Source organism: Acomys minous (assembly GCF_964271855.1).
Source record: "Acomys minous genome assembly, chromosome: 3".
NCBI lineage: Eukaryota > Metazoa > Chordata > Mammalia > Rodentia > Muridae > Acomys > Acomys minous.
Genome location: NC_140485.1, coordinates 119062662 through 119085794, shown reverse-complemented (window position 1 = coordinate 119085794; position 23133 = coordinate 119062662). Strand labels below are relative to the sequence as shown.

The window sequence follows — 23133 nt, the reverse complement described above, 5'->3', positions numbered from 1 at the left end:
AAGATTAATATTCCTGCAATATCTTGACAAAGTTCAAGAGAATATCTAAGAAATATTTAACAACAGCAGCAACAAAAATAGTCCTCCACATTTCAGCACATACATACTTTATTTTTTTTTGAAAATAATATAGAATGAGTTTAGGTTTAATTTTCCACATGTTTTGGGATATTTTTGGTAAACATCTAGTTATTCCATCTTTTCCAAACACCAAATCTTGTGTTGTGTATGCGAGTGTGTGTGCAAGCGTATGTATATGTTTTGTTGTTATTGTTGCTGCTGTTGTTGCTGTTGTTAATGGTACTTAGGGTGTTAACCTGCTATAGATAATAATCTAGCACTGAGCTACCCCCCACAACCCTCTGAGACCAAAGTCTTTGTGAATGTATTTCAATTCCCAACCTTGGCTGTCTGGGCTTTTCTGGGTTCTATAAAATCATGGGAGAGGGATGTGAATGCTGTGGTATGACTGTCCCTACACATATTAATACATATATGAACACCATAAAAGAGAAAAGGTAAATGTAATTTAAAATGTTTAAATGATGAAAGATTATTACATAATATGTGTACACATACACACACACACACACAGAGAGAGAGAGAGAGAGAGAGAGAGAGAGAGAGAGAGGACTCTTGTTGAACGTTTAAATTTTTAGTTAGCATGTGTTGGCTTTTACAGCTAAGTTTAAAGGTGTTCAAGAGATCTACCAGAATATATTCTCAAAATAACACAATAATTAAAAAATGACTTTAGCCTTGTAACAAATTTCAATTAAGTTAGCTAAGGTATTAGACTCTGCCCCTCTAACCAAAGCTTTACTATTTTGCCTTTTTTCTTTTTTTTTTTTCCTTTCGAACTTTAACGTGTTATCACTTCAGGGACAGCAGTGTGTTAGTAAGTATGATCCGAGAGATAAAACATCATTTCATCTAAAAAATACTGAGAAGCAGATAATGTCAATTAGCAAGCAAGCAGGTATGGCCTGACCCTGGCAAACGCTGCGTGTGAAACCCCGTCCAGTTTTGTACTTGATGTCATTTGTTGAACAGTTTTCTTCTGGGGAAAGGTTTGGAAACCTCAGAAAGTAGTCACAGGAAAAGGAGAGCCAGCAGCAGGGAGAGAGGACAGAAAGGGGAAGGAGAGGGAATGTGTCGAGATCCAGGAAGTGGTCCCTCCAAGCCTTCTCCCTCATCCAGAGGTCAGTCAGGTAAACTAGCAGCCCTTCGGTCTGGCTTAGCGCTGGCCTCTGGTCTCCGGCTCCTGGTGCGCCCCTATATAAAAGCTCCTAGACCCACGGGTGGGTAAGAGGCAGCTGCGGATCTAGATGCCTCCCGTGGGAGGAACGCAGACGTTAGCGCATACCGGAGCAGGCTCAGACAGGAAGGCTTGTCTGTGGGTGGGTCAGGGAAGCAGGGCCTCGATGGAGTCTTAGGATCAGATGCCACAGACTCATTGTCTTTTTCACTCCTAAATTTACTTTGCCTTTACGTGTGAAAATAAGATCTTAAACCTGAGGAATAAGAATCCTTGTAAGCACAATTAAGGGTGACATTGAGTAATGGAGACCTTCCCCGCTCTCCCCGTGTGGAGGAGGGGCATTAGTCACTGGGAGGGGTTCCAGCCCAGACCTTTACCCAGAATGGCTCTTTGTGCTTCTACTGTCACAGTCCGGAGTCTGAACTGCAGCCTCACCACCTACTCGTTGTGAGCTGTGGAGCAAGTTACCTCACCTCCCTGTCTGCCGGGGAGAAGATAACTTAGCCTGTACATGGCTACTGGGGGCCGCCATCAAGTTTGAGCTGAGCCTCTTTCCGGTGATGGTGGTGATGGAGGAGTGAGGCCAGTCAAGTGTCTAGGTGCCTGGTACCGCAGGCCTGATGATCCTGGGCTGAGGACTAGCAGATAAAGGGGTGTGTGTGCTTCCAGGGAGGGTTCAGTGAGGCAGCCAAGAGAGGACAAGGCCACCATTCCATGAGGAGTGTTAGAGATTAGGGTTGAGGTGGTAACAGGAAGATTCCAAGGACAGCCATTGGTTGAGCCAGACTCCGTTGCTTTATCAGAGGCTAAACACAGATTAGAACCAGCGCCCTTCAAGCACAGAGAAACAGGCAAAGTGGGAAGGCCCCTTAGACAGGAGGCAGTGCTGTGGGTGCCCTGCAAGGCCTCGGCAGACAGTCCCCACTGTGTGCTCTAATCGCAGTTAGAGGGAAGGCAGTCTTATCCCAGTGCTGAGACAGGAGAATTACCTGGAGTGCAAAAGCAGCTTGGGCTACATAGTGACTTCCAGGCCTGCTTAAGCTACAGAGTGAAGTTCTGTCTCAAAAAAAATGTTAAATAATTACTTAATTATTAAAGGAGGGGCTTGAATTGCGTTCATCAAAGCAATGTAAGTCACTTTGCTTGACAGTCATTTTACTCCTTTATCTTTCATCCCTCCCTCCCTCTCTCTTCCCTCCCTCCCTCCCTTCCTTCTCCACCCACCTGCCCCCATGCTAGGGAAGGACCCCATGGCATACTTTAAACCATCCACTAAACTAGACCTTACAAACATAGACAAGAGCATGGGTGACACCTTGGGTACAGTGATGGGAACACACACACACACACACATTTATCTTAGAGGATATTATACACTTTTTTTCTAACTTGGAAATCAGATAATTTCCTGAAGATTACAAAGTATTAATAGTAAAAATAAGACCCAAACTCATCACTCATCTGTTCTTATCACTGTCCACTTTGACTGTCTGTGGTATTATTGGCTACTTTGGTACCCAGTGTTACTAGAAATGCTCCTGTGCCTTACTTTAAAACTGAGTTGTAGCCTAGTGGCAGACTGTAGCACAGAGAGAGAGGGGGGGAGGGAGAGAGGAGAGAGAGAGAGAGAGAAGAGAGGAGAAAAGAGGAGAGAGAGGGAGAGAGAAAAGAAGAAGAGAAGAGAGGAGAGAGAGAAAGAAGAAAGAGAAAGAAAGAAGAGAGAAAGGAAAAGACAGGAGAGAGAGAAGAGAGAAGAAAGAAAGGAAAAAAGACAAAAGAAAGAAAAAGAGAGAGAGAGACAGAGAGAGGAAAGAAGAAAGGAAGGGAAAAAAGAAACAAGGTGATGACGTCCACATGTTCTCTATTCTGTTCCCCGTGCAGCAGTGAAATATGCTTTCTTTTGTGTTTAATATAAGATATAGGGCAATAAGATAATAAGGTAATAAGGTACCAGATGACAGATAGTATGTTGTAGAGGAGTTTATTAAATGAGCATGGGAAGAGAAGGAAAGGGGGAAGGGGTGCCCCAGAAAAAGACAGAGACAGGAGGAGTAAGAGGGAGAGGGGGGGGGGCGGTAGAGAGAGAGCCACAGGAGGATTTGTCCTCTTATATAGCCCTGGACAGAGCCACGCCCCAATGGCAGGTAGGCAATGATGTCACAGGTAGGCAGACTGCAGCAGAGTCCTAACATTCCCCACTTGTACAGACATAAACCTGCTCAGAAGGACCAGGACAGGCATGGACTGTGATGGGTGTAGGTGGGGTGCCCGCCCAGCCTGTGAGCACACTGAGTTCTCTCTCCTGCCTGACTCCATGTATCAGCTGAATGCTGTCTGTGGCAATAGAACCCACCCAAGACCATGGCATGGTACCCAGCGTTGCGTATGTTACCGTGAGCCTTGCCAGCAGCTTGTTAGGAAGTCAGTGCTGCAGTGATCTCAGGAAGAGAACCACAGACGCCATCATCTGTTCACTGGCCCATAGCTGGTCAGTGGCAGGATATGGGTTGGCCTCAAGTTCCCGTACAGCCTGTGGTACTACCCCAATGCCCATCTTTCATCCTAAAGTTTCTTGGCAAACAGGCACTGTTTCTAAATAGAATCCAAATTGATAGCGCATTTCCGTTTCATAAGGCCCCAACATATTATGACTATCGTGTGCCATTAGAACATCCTGGTTGCTCACGCCCACATTAGAGGCTTGGGGGTGGTGTCCATTTCTTTCTTTTTAAGAGCCTGTGAACTAGGAATGAATTATAACTTCAAAGGAGGAAAGGGCAGTATTCACAGGGCTTTGCAGTTGGTCTGGACATGCCCTCCTCTTATATAGCCGCGTAGTCTTTATGAAGTTAAGTGACTGTTGAGGACTAACAGATGTAATATGCTTTATTGGCTGTCCAGGGGCCGTTGCCCTCACAGAATCCATGGACTGAGAAGCATCAGCATCAGAGTTACATTTTCTCTCAGCTTGGAGTCAGGGAAATCTCCAGAACAATGTTTGGTCCCCTGTCTGCCTAGGGCTCTCCTTCCCCTGAGCACAGGCATGCAAAGAGAGCAGCATGGGCCGTGAAATCAGCTCAAGGGCCACAAACCAGGAGACCTAAGCTTAATTCCAGGTACCCAGGCAAAGATGGAAGGAGAGAACCAGCTCCACATGTACACTGAGGCACACACACAACATACACACATGGGGTGGGGGTGGGGCACTCAGTTATTCCTTCTTTAAAAACCCATTAATTCTATTAGATGAGGGTTCTCCCCTTAGGAACTCATTTGGTCTTTTTTCTTGTTTTATATTTTTGCTTTTTGGAACAGAGCCTTGTACGTAGCTCAGAGGCCTGGCACAGTGGCCTTCCCTTCCGTGGCCTCAGTGCTGAGGTCATAGGCATGCACCGCCATGCCCAGCTGGTTCAGTCTTTCTTACCTTCTAAAGGGCTTGCTTCCAAGTCCAGCACACTGACGAATAGAGCCTTAGCATAGGATTTGGAGTTAGGGGCCACAGTTCAGTCTACAGCATTCTGACCTTTTTTCTTGTGTTCAGAATTCTTAAAAGGTGTGACCTCAAAACTAGATAATAGCTTAACTGACTAAAATTTGTAATAAATATACTTTCCTTTCTTAAAATAACGAGTACCTATGTTGTCCTTCAGTTTAAAAGTCGCATGATCTGTACTTAGCAGCTCATCCTAGCACTCACCAGCAGGCTCAACAATGACCAGAAAGTAATATTTGCTTTTCCAACAGTGTTTGCCTAGTCTCCGAATGACTGTTTACAGACAATTGCTGTGTTTGGGGTGGGGGACAAAACGCCCTGCAATAGAATCTCCACTTCCTGTTAAAGATACAGTGGGAAAAGCTTTGACTAAAGAGACGATTGTATCTCCTACTACGAATATGCAAGGATACAGTTTGTCCCCAGTAGCCCCAGATTTTCTCAAAGGAAAATCCTTCCTTCAAGGGATTATTTGTTGCAAAGTTAATCACTTGAATAATGATGTAAAAATCTTGTGATTTATAGCACAACCATGAGAGACTTTAATTTTCTTAATTGAGATGTTGGTGACAAATGTGAAAGTCTTAGGTAAATTTTTCTGAGTGCTTAAGTCCGGGGAACTGTTCTCACTGCTTTAAATATAACTATATTTTAATCCCCGTGACAGCCTGAAAGTTCCCATGTTTTCCACAGCTTACTCTGATAGAACTCATTCCAGGTAACTTACCCAAGATTGGGTCAGTAGTTCACAGTGAACCAGGAAGTAATTATCAAGATGATTCTCGAAATGAACCAGGAAGTAACTATTAAGCTGTTCAGATGTGTTCATGTGGTGAAGTGTACTGAGAAAGAGGGGCAATCGACTCTTGCTACATAAAAATCAGAGCTTAGGAAATAAACGTTAAAGTTTGTGTTAGATGTCAGAGGAAAATGTGTGTGTGTGTGCGTGCGCGTGCACGCTTTGCAAGGCCTCTTCACATGACACCAGTGGACCATTTATCTGAGATTTATTAGAAATGCAAAGTAATGTCCCCAGCACCACCAAGAATAAAAGCCGAGCATCATCTTGTTTTTAGTAACTCTGAATGTGAGGATTGGAGCCTGGGGAGTTGATTCTAACTAGACACTTTCTTTAACGCCCCTGACTTCCAAAGTTCATTAGGATGTAAGGCCACTGCCTCCAAAAGTGGATTAGCTGGAGACTGAACAGGAGCAGAAAGAGGAAAAGATGTTGCTGGAAATCAGAGCCAGGAGTGTGGGCTAACTAGAGGAGCCGTGTTGAGAACAGGCAGGGAAAGCAAGCAGGATCTTAGCAGTCAGAGGAGTTTGCATCTAAATGAGAAATTAGTAACAAATGTCCGTTGCATTTCATTGCCCAGGGTCTCACAGACACTGTGCAAATACGTTCCCACTGAGGTGCTTCCCCAACTTAGTGCCCCTTTTGACTCGGCACCACCAAAAAATAAAAAACCAAGCATCATTTTGTTACTAGTAGCCCTGAGTATAAGGACTGTGCTGCTTAGGAGAGATCTGTCATCGCACAGTGTTGGGTGTCACGCAAAGGCTGAACTAGTAAAAAACTAAAAAATGTTTCAGATAACCTATCAAGCAAGTGATGATTGTTTATTTGAACAATGCATAGGCAATAAAATGCTGTAGGGCTATTAAAATGCAATTAGATTGGGAATTTTCTATTTTCTTATGAAATGATCTCTAGGAGACTCAGTAGAAAAAGTTTGGTGCATGTAGTTACACTCAAACAGTTCAAATGGTATGCACATCTGGTGGAGACAGAAATGCAACAAAGCAGTTTCCAGGGAAAGGGGAAGACAGTCGTTTCACCTCTGACAGTTTGCTCCTATAGCTCCACCACTAGATCTTATAGATACTAGTGAGGTGCACTTTTAAGCCCAGAACTTGGGCCGCAGGGGCAGGCAGAATTCTGAGTTCGAGGCCAGCCTGGTCCACAGCAAGTTCAGGACAGTGAAGGCTACAAAGAGAAACCCTGTCTCAAAGAAACAAAAATGGGGGAAAAATAGATAGGCCACTACCTTTCTTTGTCTAGTATCATTAAGACCTTGCCGGTAAGGTATTTCCATGAAGAAAAACCAACTTTATATGCATGCGTGCATGTGATTAAAGCGAGTGCATCTAACTGTCTGGATCATGGCCTCCTGTTAAGTTTCAAGATGGCTTCTCAGAGTGTCTTTCTTTATTCAGCCATTCAGTGCGTATTATATGTGTGCACTTTCTTAAAGTCTCTTTCAACGTGATCTTGAGCCTGAGAATCTCTCAGGGGCCTTTGGCTTTTGTATAGGAAGGAACTTTGAAAACCAGCTTCCTCGATTTTGATCCAGTGACTGACATCCAAATGGACAGACATGCTGAGGGCTAGGCACTCACTCCTCAGCAACAGAGCTGCCAGGGGAAGCAAGGTCTCACATGCTGCCCAGCCCTCCTCCTCACTGCCCCTGCCAGTAGTCCTTCCACCAACAGCACACCAATTCAGCTCTTCGCGTCCTCAAATGACTAACTCTGAGAAATAGCTAATGCTGCAGAAAGCACTGTGACTGAGCCAAGGGTGGTGGTGCACGTCTGTAATGGTGGTACTGCTGGGGGGGGGGGGTTGGATTGGAATTCAAGGCCATCCTAAGATACGTAGCGAGTTCAAGGGCTACATAAGATCCTGTCTTAAAAATATAAACAAAGACTTTATGGTCCAAATATTGCTTGGACAGCTTTAATAATATGTCAATATTTAGTTATCATAGTTGAAGGAAGTATCATATACTAAAGAAAATAGCTCTGAGGTTAAGTTTGCCTCCTGAAATGGGAAAAGGATATATATAAAAGAAAAAAGTCTTTTATCATTGAGTAATGGTTCTTGGCTGTTTATGTGTATTTGTATGCATGTGTGGGTATGTTTGGAGGTGCATGTTGCACATGCAGATATACATGCACATTTATGCAAATGAGTGTGGAAGCCAAAGGTGTATGTCAGGTGTCACCTCACAGAAGCCATCCACCATGTTTTGAGGGTTCTCAATACAAGCTTGCCAATTAGGCTGGTCAGCTAATACAGGGCCCCTGCCTTTCTAGGTTGGGTGCTGGGGAACAAACTTGTGTCCTCAAGCTTGCATTGGCAAGTGCTTTTACACACTGAGCCATGTCACCAGCCCAGGGACCACTAGAGTATGGCGTGTTCCCAGAGAGCAGAATTCAGGGCAACCCCTCTGACATAAGTGAGAAAGGCCAAGGCCAAGCTGGATCCGCACAAGCTCACAGAGCCTGTCGGTTCAGTGTGGGCCACTTACCAGAACTAACTATGCAAGTTCTGAGCTTGCCTGAGGTGGATCTCCGTTTTCTCCCCCAAGCTGCACGAGAAATCATCTGGCTAGAGAGAGAAGAGCGAGCCCGGCAGCACTATGAAAGGCACCTGGAAGCACGGAAGAAGAAGCTGGAGGACCAGCGGCTGAAGGAAGAGCGGAGGAGGGCGGCGGTGGAGGAGAAGCGAAGGCAGAGGCTGGAGGAGGACAAGGTGCGACCACACCCCTCTGCGGAGGAAGGGTCTCCTGTGTCTGTCCAGCCAGCCAGCTGCTGCCACGCGGTCGGCAGTACGGATAGTTATTAGTGTTATTAGTGTTGCTGCTGGGTGTCTCTCGTGGAAACCTAGTGCTCACTTCTGCTTTATTCAACTGTACTGAGGTGCTAAAATCACCAAGTGGGCTTCCGCAGGGTCCTGCCATATGTAAACATTTACACGAGGGTAAACATTTCACATGTGCGTATCATTCACACTCACTCGACCCTTAGGTGTGTTATGTAAGTTTTCAGAAAGGGGGAGGCTCATAATCAAAACGGTAAGTTATACAGCAGAGAAAGGCATGAGCGTCCTTGCCAGGTGGTGTGGAACATGCCTATAATCAACACTCAGAAAACAGAGGCGGTAGGATTGCCACAGGTTCAAGACTAGCCTGAGCTACATATGAAGCCCAGGCCTCGAAGGAAAAAGAGTTCTGGTCTCTTGGGCCCCTCCCATTCTTGAGAGTTCTTTCTCACTTTTCCTTAATATGTTGACTGTACTTGTGACGAGAAAAAATTGTGTCCTCACCTTCTGAATTCCATTTTTAAAATATGGCTCCAATTTGAGCCTGGGATATAAGCATGAAACAAGTACCTGCTGGCATGCTTAAGGTCCTGGCACCTTGTATCTGTGTATCACACACACACACACACACACACACACACGTGAGGCATAATGGTACACACCTAGAGTTCTTGCACTCTGGAAGCTGAGTCAGGAGGATCACAAGTTCGAGGCTAGCAAGACACTACATAACGTGTAGGAGTAAATAAAAACACATGTTGGATATCCGCTTACATGAGGACTGTACTGCCATGGGCCTCTTTCATGTTGCTGAAGACGCCACACCCAGTAGGGAAGTATTAATTTGAGTGTCCCGTTGCACACAAGGGCTCTTGAACTGGGAGCTAATGGCTACAGAAACTATCCCAGATTGTTACTGTCCCCATCTTAAGATTAAAGCACAGAAGTGAGGAAATAGATTATAATAGCAATCCAGCAGGGCGAGAATTCAGGTGGTCTTCTCTACACTGCCCTGAGCTGCAGAACCTTCAGGCAGCTAACCCTAACCACTGGCTCCTCTGTCCCGTGTAAGGAGCGCCATGAAGCTGTTGTACGACGGACGATGGAAAGGAGCCAGAAGCCAAAGCAGAAATACAACCGGTGGTCGTGGGGAGGCCCTCTCCACGGGAGCCCCGGCATGCACAGCGCAGGTAAATGCCCCCTCCACTCTCAAGTCTCTTCTTTGAGGTTGGTTTTGAATTTGTGTTTGGGGGTTTTTGTTTGTTTGTTTGTTTTTCCTTAAATCTCCAGTTGCAAAACAAAAACCCCTCTGAAATCATTAAACTATAACTAAGTGATGCTTCTACTGTTTGAAGACGGAGGTGAGACCCAAGGTCCCCTCTTTGCCTCAGCATGAGCCCCTACCTGTTTGGGTTACAAAGTCGTCGCCTGGAGAGAAAGCTACACAGCACCTCCGGAACGCCCAGCCGGGACCGTGCTAAGATCTGTTTGCATAGGGTTTGCATGGCCGTGGGTCCCTTATTCCTTGTCACTCTCAGCTGCACAGCTGGGTCAGAGCCATGTGTGAGCAAATGCACCCTGACCCTCACGTGCGTGTGCAGATGCGTCAGACTGGAAGCAGTGAGCGTCCAGCCTACTTCTCTCTCCTTGAGTGGGCATAAAACCATGTTGAAATATTAACTTAGCGAAAGGCTTTGGTTCTGTACTATAAATTCAATATGCCTTAACTCTGACATAGTATATCAGTTCTTTTTTTTCCCCCCATCAGTTCTTTTTCATTGTGTGAGTCTAATAATCTTTTCTTTTCTTTTTTTTTAATCATGTCTTACATTCTGTCCCCAGGTGGTTTTGCTGAGTCATCCATCGTTCACCTTCTCAGTTTAGCAGGTGTGGACCACCAGGCCACAGCTTTGGGGGGCAATACTAGACAGTCTGGGTCAGACATCCCTGTAATTGCTGACCACCTGCTTTGTAGCTAGCCCCTCAGACATAGGACCAGTTCACAGATCGCTGAGCCGTCACCAGCCAAGTCACCATGCAGGCTGCTGCTGTCTACTGCATAGGCTTAGCTCTGCGATGGCACAGTGTTTCTCAAGTGTGATGTTACAACTCAAGTGACGTAAAGGTGCCGAAATAATTATACATGGCATATTTGCCTTCTCCTTAAGCCATTTTTAATAAAGCCTGTTTAAATGTCTTCTAGCTAAGAATTACAATCGAAGTGTATCCACTTGCTCGTCACGGTCAGCTACCACTCATAATCAGCCTTAGTTTTATCTGAGTACTTGATTTTTTTTTTTGCATGTTTGCTGTGTTTTTTCATTACTGTTTTTTATAAGCCTTTAATTTTTTTTTTTAAGTTCATTGGGTATGACCACAACACTTATTTTCCTGAGACACTGAACCAAACATAGAAGCACATTTTCCCCACGTGGCTCTTTACTGCCTGTGACAGAGCATACACCAAATCTGTCATCATAAAGATATGACGCGTCAGTGTGCAGTGTTTCGTCGGGGAACAGTTTTCATGGATGTCCCATGAAGGAAAATGGTCATGGTCAATGTTTTTATCGCATGTTTTTCTCTTACTGATTCGTGCTTTCTGTCTCTGTGACATAAAAGTTCTGTCGCACAGTGACAAACTTCTTTTAATTCTTGCTTTCTGTTCTGCCGCTCAGAGCAGTAAAACCAGCGATACATTTATGAGTTATTAGGTAAAGCCCAGTTTTATCAATGGCTAGACTGGAGCAAACTCGTGGAGACTAAGAAATAGACATTTGTGTCAGAAACGGCTGGGATCAGTTGTTCTCAAAGGCTAGGAAATGGTCTGCTGCTGGTGTGTTGAGAAAGCTTCGAGTGGTGGTGGTGCACGCCTTTAATCTCAGCACTCACGAAGCAGAGACAGGTGGCTCTCTGTGAGTTCAAAGCCAGCCTGGTCTACAAAAGCGAGTTCCAGGGCAGCCAGAACTACACGGAGAAACCCTGTCTCAAAAAAACAAAAAAAATAATTCCCAGTTAAAGATGAACATCTCCTTTATGACTTATTACCAGTAGATTGTAGATAATAGTCAAAAATGGCTCTGCTACCTGGCAGAAGTCATCAAAAATGTTTACTGTCCAGGTTATTCAGACCAGTGGGGACAGTGCAAACACGGTTCTGTGGAGAATGTGTCAGTTTTCCTTTCATTAGCCAGTAACAGAAGGCATGGCATCACCTCTTTAACTTTAGCCATCGTGAGTCAGTTTCTGCACACCGCCGGCAGATATGCAGTGAGATGGGTAGTTTCCATCACCTGTAGTTTGTTCAGTCCTCATGAACCTAACAACGAGCAAGCCTTTTTTTTTTCTTTTTTTTTTCTTTTTTTTTGCCTTTACAGTGACGCGGTATCCCTTCCGGTTCTTTAATTTTAACAATAATATTCGCTGGCTTTAACTGAATTCTGGTTTATGTTGCTGTCAGTTCTGCTGGGCAAGTTCACATACCGATCCCTCCTTTTGATACCAGGAGCGACACAACCCCCTAGTATTTAAGGACCAAGCCCAGAGCCATGGGCACTGTACACAACCTCCCTACTGCTGAGCCTTTTAGTTAGTTTATTTCCTACTATGGGGCAGTCGTAGGGCTGCAGATACAGCTCAGTTGTGGCGCCCGTGCCTAACAGTGGCCTCAGTCCCCACAACAGAGAGCGAAACAGGAAGCAGAAGGAAAAAGGAACAGACGGACAGTCTTGTACTAAGCGGTATTTACCTGTGATCCCTCGAATTGGGCGTCAGATGCAAAGTAAGGGCCAGGCCAGGCCAGGCTACGTTGAGATACTGTCAAAGTGAGGGGCTTGCAAAGATCCCTAAGCTGGCCTCAGACTTACAGTTCTGACTTGGCTTCCCAGCCAGCCTTTCTTGTCAGTCAAATCATTCTACGATGAGTGGCAATGCCTCGAGTGAAATGACTGTACAAGCAAGGGTCCCCGCAGCAGGACCGGATGTGCGTTTTACCCCAGGTTTTGCAGTTCCAGACCCACTTCCGAGGCCTCTCTTTGTTTCACAGTTGGCCTGCGTCAGCTCGGTAGCCTGTGTCGCCCTTGAGTGTTGCCTTCGTGTGCTTGTATCATAATCGCACGCTTGAGTTTAAACTGGTGAACTAAACGTTTATATTATCTCTTAAGAAAAATAAGTTTTATTTCTAACCTCTAAGTTACTTTAATATGTCCACTCAGAAAACTGTGTTGTTGTGGAAGATCTGGGAATAATGCCAAAGGCTTCCAGCCCTGCCTCTCCCTCCACCACGGAAGCAGGAAATCGCAACCCTGCGTGGCGGCTGTCAATTAGCGCTATCTCCATTTGTTTTAGATCCAGACAGGAGGTCAGTTTCCACCATGAATCTTTCGAAACATGTCGATCCCGTCATTAGCAAGCGGCTCTCGTCCTCATCTGCAACTTTGCTAAATTCTCCAGATAGAGGTACAGTCAAAAGGAAAACAAAGCCTGTTCTGTCATTTACTTAATGTTTTCTTTTCTGGATGTGTCCGGGTAGAAATAGCATCTGAAATTGCTCTCCCTACATTTCTTAAATAGGAAGAAAAAAGCTTGAGAGTAAAAAAGCGCAAGCGTCTGACCATCACTTGCCTTGGGAGGAGAGCGTTTCTCGTGTTAGAAGGTGGCCAAATGGTACATTTAGCGGTGCAAAGCGGTGCTCCCCTCAGCCCCTTAGCAAATGAAATCAAACGCTAATCAGTCCGCCAGGGAGCAGAAAGTCTTGCTCTGCATAGTTCCCTTCTTTCTGTCCGGCACATGTGGGAGTTCCAGGCGCCGCCTTTCAAAAGAAAACTGTAAATGATGAATGGCGCAGTGTCGTTTTTCTAATTTGTTTCTCATCTGGACAAACATTTCTTACATGTGTGATTGGTTGCTTGGTGTCCACTTGTTTCAATCTTGAGGGATTGGCCTGATTTTAAGATGAACATCACCACTACTGCCTCCTATACAGGCTAATGATCAGGTCTTCCAGATAAAGTCTTACCTGAGTTTTGAGTTTATGCATCCTATGGATTTACAGTACATGAATATTTAGTTATTCACAAAATCAAAGTTTTATTTTTCATCATAGAAGAAACAATCAAGCTTTTAAGAAAAGCTACTTGTTTTAATAACTAAGGTGATTTTAAATAAAACCAAAGAATTATTGTGAAATACAAAAGAACACACTTTTTAAAAATAACAAATTATGGCAATTTTGAGTATGTTTTTAAGCAATTAGGAAGTGTTGTGTCCTTGTCTTGAATAAGAATGTAATGTATGCATGTTCTGTATGTATGTCAGTTTATATATCTTGTGTTTTGTATTGTTGTGATACCATTGTAATATATAATATTATGTAAATGTTGGTATTATTTTATAAAGTGGTAAATGTTTGAGCAATTTCTTATTCTTGTCTACCTACCCAAACTGTTCCTTTTTAAAGCTAACTTTGCCTAAAGCATTAATATTGAAATGTAATCAAGTTTTAGGGTTTTTATGTTAATTTATTGTTGATTAAATTTTCCTTCACAAATATCCGGTACTGCAGACAAGACAGAGTGTATTTGGGGGAGGGGTAGACTTCTGTTTCAAGTTCATTCCCTTAGTAGGACATAAGATACAATGTGGATGCTATTCATTCCTAAGGTTCTCTGTTCACTTCCTGTTCCTTTTAAAGTGGTCACTTACCCAGCACTTTAATGTCATACTTTTGTGAACCTGGGTCTGAGACAAGCCATAGTTAAGGATTTATAATATATATTTTGTTTTGTTTTGTTTTGTTTTTTTGTTTTTTTGAGACAAGGTTTCTCTGTGTAGCCTTGGCTGTCCTGTACGCCCTTTGGAGACCAGACTGCCCTCGAATTCACAGAAATCTACCTGCCTCTGCCTCCCGAGTGCTGGGATTAAAAGTGTGCGCCACCACACCTGGCCAATATTCTTAAATTAAGCCTTGCTTTCCTGCCTCTGACAGTCTCCCAGATAAAGATGAGAATAAGGAGACTGGCTATAAACAGGCTGTCCTCTCTGAGGATTGAAAGTGATGAATTCTTTGTCAGTTAGAAATAAAGTTACATTTAAAAACTTAAATGATGTATCGGATTGGATTTTCTTAGGGATCTTCTTGTGGCTTGGGGACTAAGATGCATTGGATAGCCCATCTCTTCTGTTTGAGGTGACTCAGTCCCTCAGAGGTTGAGAGTCTAAGTTTTAGTGTCCCACAGGATAATGATTATCAAGAGAGATTGGAAGTGAGTTTAGCAGCCCCTGTCTATGCAACATCTCTGTGGCACCTGCAGGTCTCAGTTCCGTGCAGCTGCTCTGTGGCACCTGCAGGTCTCAGCCTCCATGGCCTCCACACGTGCTTTCTTTGTTCTTGTTCTGTTTTTGAGACAGGGTATCACTATGTAAACCTGGCTGGTCTGGAATTCAGTATGTAGACCAGGCTGGCCTTGAACTTGATTCAGCCCTTTTGCCTATCAGTGCTGAGATTACAGACCGCACTGGAAGAATGAGCTATGCGTTCTTTGGGTGAATCAGAAGTGGAGTTAGGGTGCCAAGACCAATAGACTCTCAAGAACTAGTCTGTCACTGGAGCCAGGAAACTGCCCCTTGAATCAAGACACAGGACTGAGGAGTTGAAGACTTTTTTCACAAGAGGGAGAGCTCTGAGGTCAGTCTGTCTGGCTTCCTGCTTCCTATCAAAGGAGCTGCAAGAAAGTTCCTGGCCTAACACCAAATCAGCCTGGAAAGGGCTCCCATGCTATAGAAGGTTCTGTTGCCTTGTTTTATGGTTAGACAAATTCTTCAGTAAGAGTACTTTTCTGCCAGTTATTTTTGAACATTAGTTATGCCTTATCGTCTCGCTGAAAAGAGTTCTTATCAAACAAACTAAACTAGAAGCTTTAAAGGCAGATTCCAAAAAAAGCCTATGCAACGTTGTCAACTCATTTGAGCTTTCTCTGGCCTGTGGCAGTAGCCTTAAAGCTGATATTAAATTGAAGCTCTAAAAACCATCAGGGCTAGAATGCATCTGAACAGCTCTACTGGTTATTAAATGTTCTGAAATATTGTCAAGTTACTCAGTAGCCACTGCCCCTAAATGAACTTCCTTCCCAGACACTGCAAATGCAGTGGACGCTACCACAACTGTGTCTGTGACCTACTGTCTTAAAATCATTTGTGACTTAGGACCGGGAGATGGCTCTGTGAGTCAGGTGTCACACAGGCATGAGGACGTGGCTTAGATCCTTCAAAGCCTGCTTTAAAAGATCCAGGCATGGACAGACACAGTGATGCACACCTTTAATCCCAGCATTCGGGGGAGGCAGAGGCAGATGGATCTCTGTGAGTTCAAAGCCAGCCAGGTCTTCAGAGTGAGTTCTAGGATACCCAGGGCTACATAGTAAACAAACATATTTAAAATTAAAACAAAAACAAAAACAAAAAGACATGCCTAGCAGCATCCACCTGTGATTCCAGTACTGGAGACAAGGACATCCTCAGGACTTGCTGAACCTGTCTGGCTAATCAATGAAGTCCAAGTTCAGGCAAGAGACCACACCTCAAACAATAAGGGGAGAGCAAGAAAGATGCTCAGTAGTTCAGAGCACTGCTGCTCTCCCAGAACATATGAGTTCAGCTCCCAGCACCCTGACAAGTGGCTTAAAAGTGCCTGTAGCTCCGGCTCCTGAGGTTCTAACACCCTCTTGTAGCCTCTGCAGACACGAACACACACATACACAGACACACATGGCATTCATTCACAGACATACACATAAGTTTAAAAAACAATAAAAATTATAAAAATAAATCATTTTTAAAATAATAAAAATAAATCATTTTTAAAATAAGATGGATAGCAGTTGATGTAGATACTTGACCTGTGGCCTCCACATGCACACACATGTACTTACACCTACACATGCGCACATACACATATACATTATATACATCTACAAAACAAGTACACTCACAAAAGGAAAAAAAATACATTTATTTTTGTACCTGAATTTAGTGTCAAATGAACTGATAAAATTACCTGATGTAAAGGAAGCATGTGAATTCTTACTGATTATTCCTGTAAGCTACAGCATTAAAGGTGCATGTCCTCATCTTTAATGCCACCCACCTAACCAGACTTTTCTCAAAAAGGAACACCAGGCTGCTTTAAAAGAGTGAGCATGAGACTGTCTACTCTCAGCTTAAAATGAGTCTAGACAGGTCAGGTGTGGTGCCAGATGCCTAACACCATCCCCTAGGAGGCTGGGGCAGGAAGACATGGGCTCCCTGGCTTATATAGTGCGACCTTGTCTGGGAAATAAGTAAGGGCATAGAAATGAGTCAGTGCATTCTCACCTTGAACCAGTGTCCTAGGACATAGTGACAGATCCCAGCTGAGTTCTGCCCAGAAGCCTTTTTTCTAACCTAGCCCGTGCCTTTTCACTCTGGCTGTAGTTTAATGGTAGCCACAGCTATGGGAGGTTTCAGGTAGCCTTTAGGTAGTCTCCTAGTGCCAACAGTCAGCATCTGGCAGCATCTGTCTAAGGTCTGCTCCTCGGCACCCATAACCCAAAACCCAGCAGCGACTTCGTGTTCATCGCTGACGTGTGGCAGCGTGATTTGCACAATATTGACTCAGCCCAGATCGTTTAGTTCTGTGAACCTGAAGCCTCGATGGGTAGCCATGGGCTAGAATCCTTTGAGTTTGCCTCCCCTGATCAGAGTAGAGTAGTCTGTGCTGCCGATGGTCAGCAGAAATAGGTCAGTGTAGAAATAGGTCCCATACCGGCCAGTTCCTCCCTGAGCATCTCAAACTCTCCACATCAGGAACCTCTACATTAAACAAGGAGGAAAAGGCTAGTGTGTGCAAACGTGGGCTAAAGTCCTCCGGACGGTCAACCTGTCACTCTCCCTCTCATGTACCTCCCATGGTGGGATTTGTCGTAATACAAGCTACTGTGAGGTTCCTAATGACCTTCCTGTGAAGCGGCTTTTATAGTTGACGCCCCGAAGCCTCACAGAAGTGGTTAAGAATCTTAAGGGAGAAAAGAAAAGAAAAAATGTTTCTAGGGCCAGGAGTGGTGTCGCACGCCTTTAGTCCCAATCCTAGCACTTGAGAGGCAGAGGCAGGCAGATGGTCTACAAAGGTCAGAGCAGCCAGGGCTCTGTTACACAGAGAAACCCTGCCTCCAGAAACAAAGTAAGCAACAAAAAAAAAAAAAAAAAAAAAAAAATGAGAGGTTTATCTTATCTCTGCAGTTCTGAGCTCCTGTCACCGTATAGTTTATCTCAGAGACGGAAGCCTGTTCTGTTCTCCCTTTCTTGTTGGCTTGAACATAAAAGTTCTGGGGAAGATTTTTAATTTATCCTGAGCGCATATCCACATTGGTCTTATCCATAGGTTCCGATGTAGGCTGTTCTGTATTGTTTCTTCAGGCATCCTGCCCTGCCGTGTAGGTAGCCTATTCAGCCTATTCACGGTGCTCTCTACTAACTTCCGCCGCTGACTTAGCGTTTTTTACTAAGCCTTAATGCTAGAAAACATTTAACCCTGGAAGCCAAGTGCAGTGATTCAAGCCCGTGATCTGTGATCCCAGCACTCGATGACAGAGGCATGACACACCATGAGTGTGAGGCCACCTACCGAGTGCAACGTTGTTACACACACACACACACACACACACAAAAAAAAAAAAAAATAAAATAATAATAGTTTAACTATAGAGATTTCCCTAATAAACAGAAACCTCATGGAAAAGTCACCAATTCTTAAACTAAAGCTGTGATCAGAGTAGTCGCTTTTAAAATAAAGTCATGTCATTAAATGACTTCCTGGAGACTGGTTCTCCCTGCACAGAGGCAGCTATTTTCAGTGTAGTGCTGTTACCAGTCTATGGTTCTTCTTATAAACTAAACCAGATCTCCTAGAGTCTGGAGTGCCATTCCTCTAAGAAATGACTTACAAAGGACCGCGATGAGAAGTTACCCCCGAGGACTCTAGACCAGAGGTGACTTGGCCGGGGGTCAGACAGTTTTAAAACTTTCACAAATGGCATGGGAAATCATCCTAAAAGAGTAGCGTGTGATCTTTTTATTGCAGAGGCATCCGTAGGAACTTGCAGGCGTCTTCACTAGCACCCCTCCAACAATACCGTCCATGTTCTGGTGGGCCGTCACCAGACGCTACCAGCGTATGCAAATTCATAGTCGGTGTGCACTCTCTCACCACAGCCTTGCCAAATCCCAGTCGTTGGGGACCCATGTGCCATTGTGCAGTCCCAGAACTTAAGTTTGTCTTCGAAGTTCTCCAGACATCACTTATAATCTTCAGGGTCGTAGTTACTATTGAACTTTTGGTGTTTCTGCTTCATTTTGTCTTCCTTCAGCTCTGGCCTTGGCCCTCAGCCGAAAGTTTTATATTGTGCCAAACAGGGACCTGAAAGAGCCTGGCTTGCTGAGTGGAGAGGTCAAGAGAACCCCATACAGACCTTTGCATGAGTGTCCCTTCGCTTTCTTATAGCTCACCCCCTCCAGTTACTCTAGACCATTTGTGGAGAGCCGTCGGCGTTTAACAGAGCCCTCGCAGTCCTTTATGTAAACCTTGTCCTCATCTGCCAGCCCTAACGAGGCTAAGATGTAGAAGAAGCCTTATGTTGGAGATGGGTACCACCACTCCGTCAGCTAGGTGCACCCTCCACTCACCAGTAATAGCAGATCTGCAGTTGAAATGGTATTCTCATTTCAAGACCCAGTGTTTGCCTAACAAGGGTGATGAGCAAAATCCGTCCGAGCTGCCCCTTTAGAGCCCGCTGTAGGCAGCACAGGGAAAGGCAGAGTTCGTGGAATAGCTGCTCCCCTTGGGTGGGGAATCCTGTCGCCCTGCCTCATGGCCACATGTCCTCCCTGGAGAGCCTGGGCTGCCTCAGGTCTGTCCAGACTGCGGAGGTATTGGTGTGATGCTCTGCACCCTTTCGGCCCAGGAGAGAACCTTCCTAACATCTTGCTCATGTGCTGACATTTAGCTCGCCGCCTGCAGCTCAGCCCTTGGGAGAGCAGCGTTGTTAGCAGACTGCTGACGCCCACGCACTCGTTCCTGGCCAGGAGTAAAAGCACGGCCGCCTTGTCTGGAGACACAGGTAAAGTTGGCCAGGCGGGACGTCCTGGTGAGGTAAAGCCGTCCTTTTGGAGCCTGTCTGCCCTTCCCACTTCATCTAACCCCAGCTCCATTCATGCCAGTCCCCGCTTCCCTGTGTTGGTGTCGGCTTTATGCTCTTGGCGTTGTCTTCCCTTCCCATCCCCGAGAAGCATCTTATCTGGACACCAGATGCCAGGCTGGCAGGTGACGCCCCTCACTGTGATCAGATGGCCTCTGCCTGTCTGTAAGATCACTTACCTGCTTTTCTTCCTGCCCCTGTATCTGAACAGATGACCAAGGGTAGGAGATACAATTTAATACCACACCGTACAGGCTTGGAAATAGATCAGGACTCCCTCCCCCACACACCCCGATTTAAGCGTGTAGTTCCTTCATGCAGCGGCTTCCGCCTCCTGTTCCAAGCTTCTGTATGTAATCTACAAGTTGCACCCTTCTAAACTCTCAGGAGTGGAGAAGGCGAATTAAAATGTGCATATTTGTTACGTTCACAAATATACAGAACATAACCTAATCCTGGATGTCACATTGTTGCAACTTTATACAATGTAAAATATGCCAGAATGAGGCAATGAATGAAAAGTGGGTGTGATGCACCCAGCCGGTAAGACCCCCGGCCATATAGACTTTGAGTAGCATCTCTGTCCTGGTGTGGGGTGTAGATTTCCCAGCTCTCCCTGGGCATAGTTGGCCTCATCTGTGGAAGCAACCTCACAGCCCTTGTCCTTTGCATTGAGGAAGCTGTATGCCCTCTTTTGAAAAGTTCCCTTTAAAAACACTCCGTCTCTTCGTGCTCACCTGTGGTACCTACCCAGCGAGCTAACAAGTGTCAGCTGCTCCTCGCTGTCCGGTGTGAGTCAGTCAAGGCCACGGGCCTACACATTCTCAGCGCCTCGCACAGCAGCAGTAAGTGCCCACACCAGGCCGCGTAGAGGACCTTGTGGGTGGTCACCTGTCGCTCTCAGCACTCACACTTCAGCTGGGGTTTTTTCTGAGGGAAAGAGCGCAGCACCTCAGGGTCAGTGTTCTACGCCAAGCAGTGAAAACAGTCCTCGGCGCGCCAAGTCCTCCAGGCTGCTTGTCCATCCTGTTTTGTAGATACCCCATAGTGTGTGGCCATCAGGCACCTGAATGTTGTGTTGTACGTTGTCTCTCGCCGTTTCTGTCAGCGCTAACTCTCGGCAGTGCCTTCGCTCCGCAGTCTGGCCCTCACGCCATTTCTTCATTTCCACTCATCTACTCCCCACCTGCCCCTCCCTTCCTCGTTACGCTTAGTCGAGTGCTTTTTATCTGCAGATTGGCTCTTTATTTTATGACTTTTCTAGTCTATTTTCATTTAGCTGCTACGTTTCTGTAATTGATTTTAGAGGAAAACAGGACATAGTCTCAGATTTGGTTATCTACTGGTATATTCACTGGATTGTCATTACCTATTGCATTAACAGAGCTTATATTTAAAGAGATTTAAAGGTCTTAGTTTCTATAAAGATTTCCACTTGGAATTATGAATGTAAATATATTGTCTTTTCAGGGACATGTGCTATCACCTTTATTTTTTTTTCATGTACCGTCCTGATTATTATTTTCTCCCCATTTTAGTTTTCTTTCCTACTTCATCTTATTCTCAATTGTCATTGGCAAAAGAGGGAGCTATATCTATAGCCAGGATTGCAGTAGCAGTTAAGACAACCACCCTTGTCCCTCAGGGTATTCAGAGATTGCAGGGCCCTCCCGCCCACCTGAGCAAGCAGCAAAGCTCCGGTTGGAAGCCCCGGTTTACACTTCTCATTTGCAGTCACTGCTCTGGGTTTCCCTCCTTCACCCCCATGTCTGTGGTTTTCCAGAACCTGCGGAGTATGTGATTGCTGGAGGTCAGGATTAAGCAAGTCAGACATTGTAGATGAACATGGTATCCTCCAATCGATGTTAGCGTCTACTGGTCCAGCCTCCTGCTCTCCAGTCCCACGCCCCCAGCTGCATTGCCTTCCCCACTGAAGCCCAGGATGGGTTAGGGCAGCATGCTTTGAGGGCCAGGAGAAGGGGAACACTGCCTGGAATCAAACTATGCAGAACATGGAGCATGCTTCGGGATGGAGCAAAAAAGCTCTTGTTTCTTCAGAAGAATGAGATTATCCAGTTTGCAGATTTCAGGTTTTCAGTGATAGATATTCAGTATTTAGTGTCCTTGGAATTTTTAGTGTTTATTTTAGCCAGAAAGTGGTTTGTTTTTTTTTTTTTTTTTTTTTTTGAACAATTAAAGTTGAGGATTTTTAAATAGAACACCACAGGTAGAGTTAAGGAGTAAACCAGATATAGTGGCGCACACCGTTAATCCCAGTACTCAGGAGGCAGAGGCAAAGGCAGGTAGGTCTCTGAGTTCGAGTCTAGCCTGGTCTACATAGCAGATTCCAGCACTGCCATGGCCACATAGCAAGAACAGAATGTTTTCTGCCTGTACTTGATGCTTTTTTCAGCACTACAATGAAGAATAAACCAAAAGGCATGCTGAGATTGGATTGCATCCAGGATGGTCTCAGCAAATATTCATGAAGTTTTTCACTATAAATGATGGGAAAGTGAAATCATCTTTATGTTTCCTTCCGTTTTCAGTATCAGCCTTGACCTCAGAACAGGACTGTTCTCCGGCGTTTATTGATCCTTGAGCAAGGCTAATGGCTCTGGTTCTGCCTGGGCACCGTGCACCTCTCCTCCTGATTAGTAACCCGCAGAAATACCCTGTGTGGGCCATGGTTTCTGTGGTGCGTCTAATTGACTTGGAAGAGTTTTGCATTAACGAGCCCTCTCCTTGTCTGGGAAATGAAAGGCCCTTGTGATACTTAAGGGGGAAAGTTATTTCCCAGTGTCTTCCCTTGTGGGCACCACAAGCAAAGGCAAGAGGCCCTCCTACCTCAACATATAAAACTTCTGTTTACCACTGAAGGTCAGAAGAAAAGCTTGGTGTCCAAGCTCATGTTCTTATAAGGAGAACTGAGGAAATGGCAGTATTTCAGGTTACTGCAAATAAAGGCCATTTTTTCCAGATATATAGGAAAGGACAGTTCAGTCCCGAGTCCCTTCACCATTCGGTGTCAGGCAGAAGTTCCCTGGGAGTGAGGGTGATGGCGTTCTACCTATGCACAGGAGAGAGGGAGTGCAGCTCAGTGACTCTCGTAGGTTCCACCCCTACGGAGAAACACAGAAAGATGTAATGCGACACAGCTTTCTGTATGCAAATAACACATGATTTTAAAACTTAAGATTGCCCTAAACTTAGTAATTTTGAGTTTTTATCAGTACTGTTAAATTTAGCTACATATAAGTTTTTTTTTTAAGGTTTTGCCTTAAAGTTGGGTGTTGCAGTGCACACTTGTAACCTCAGAAATTGCCACAAGGTCGTGGTCAGCCTGGTCTACATAATGAGTTCAGTACAAATGCACAAGCCCTGTCTCTGAAAGCTAAGAACTGCCACAGGAACTAGATTTCCATAAAGTAATTTTATAACCTGGCTCAGGTATATGCCATTATCCTCAGTAAGCATCTTTGCTTTATTTTTAAAGGAAGACAAGATTTTTTAATGGGATCTTAAATTCTGGCCCCTGTGCAAT

General features: G+C 44.9%; 1 protein-coding gene across 11 annotated transcripts in view; it reads left to right on the top strand.

Moving 5' to 3' along the window:
- Positions 1 to 23133, top strand: part of MAP7 (microtubule associated protein 7) — a 135032-nt gene that overhangs the window by 90401 nt on the left and 21498 nt on the right. For 9 of the 11 annotated variants that reach the window (XM_084776276.1, XM_084776277.1, XM_084776272.1 and 6 more), the window contains exons 4-7: positions 8129 to 8292; positions 9434 to 9551; positions 12709 to 12819; positions 19398 to 19511. In XM_084776276.1, coding sequence (XP_084632402.1) covers positions 8129 to 8292; positions 9434 to 9551; positions 12709 to 12819; positions 19398 to 19511 — 507 coding nt within the window. The remainder of the gene's footprint in view (positions 1 to 8128; positions 8293 to 9433; positions 9552 to 12708; positions 12820 to 19397; positions 19512 to 23133) is intronic. The other 2 variants (XM_084776279.1, XM_084776271.1) reach the window with 2 other exon arrangements.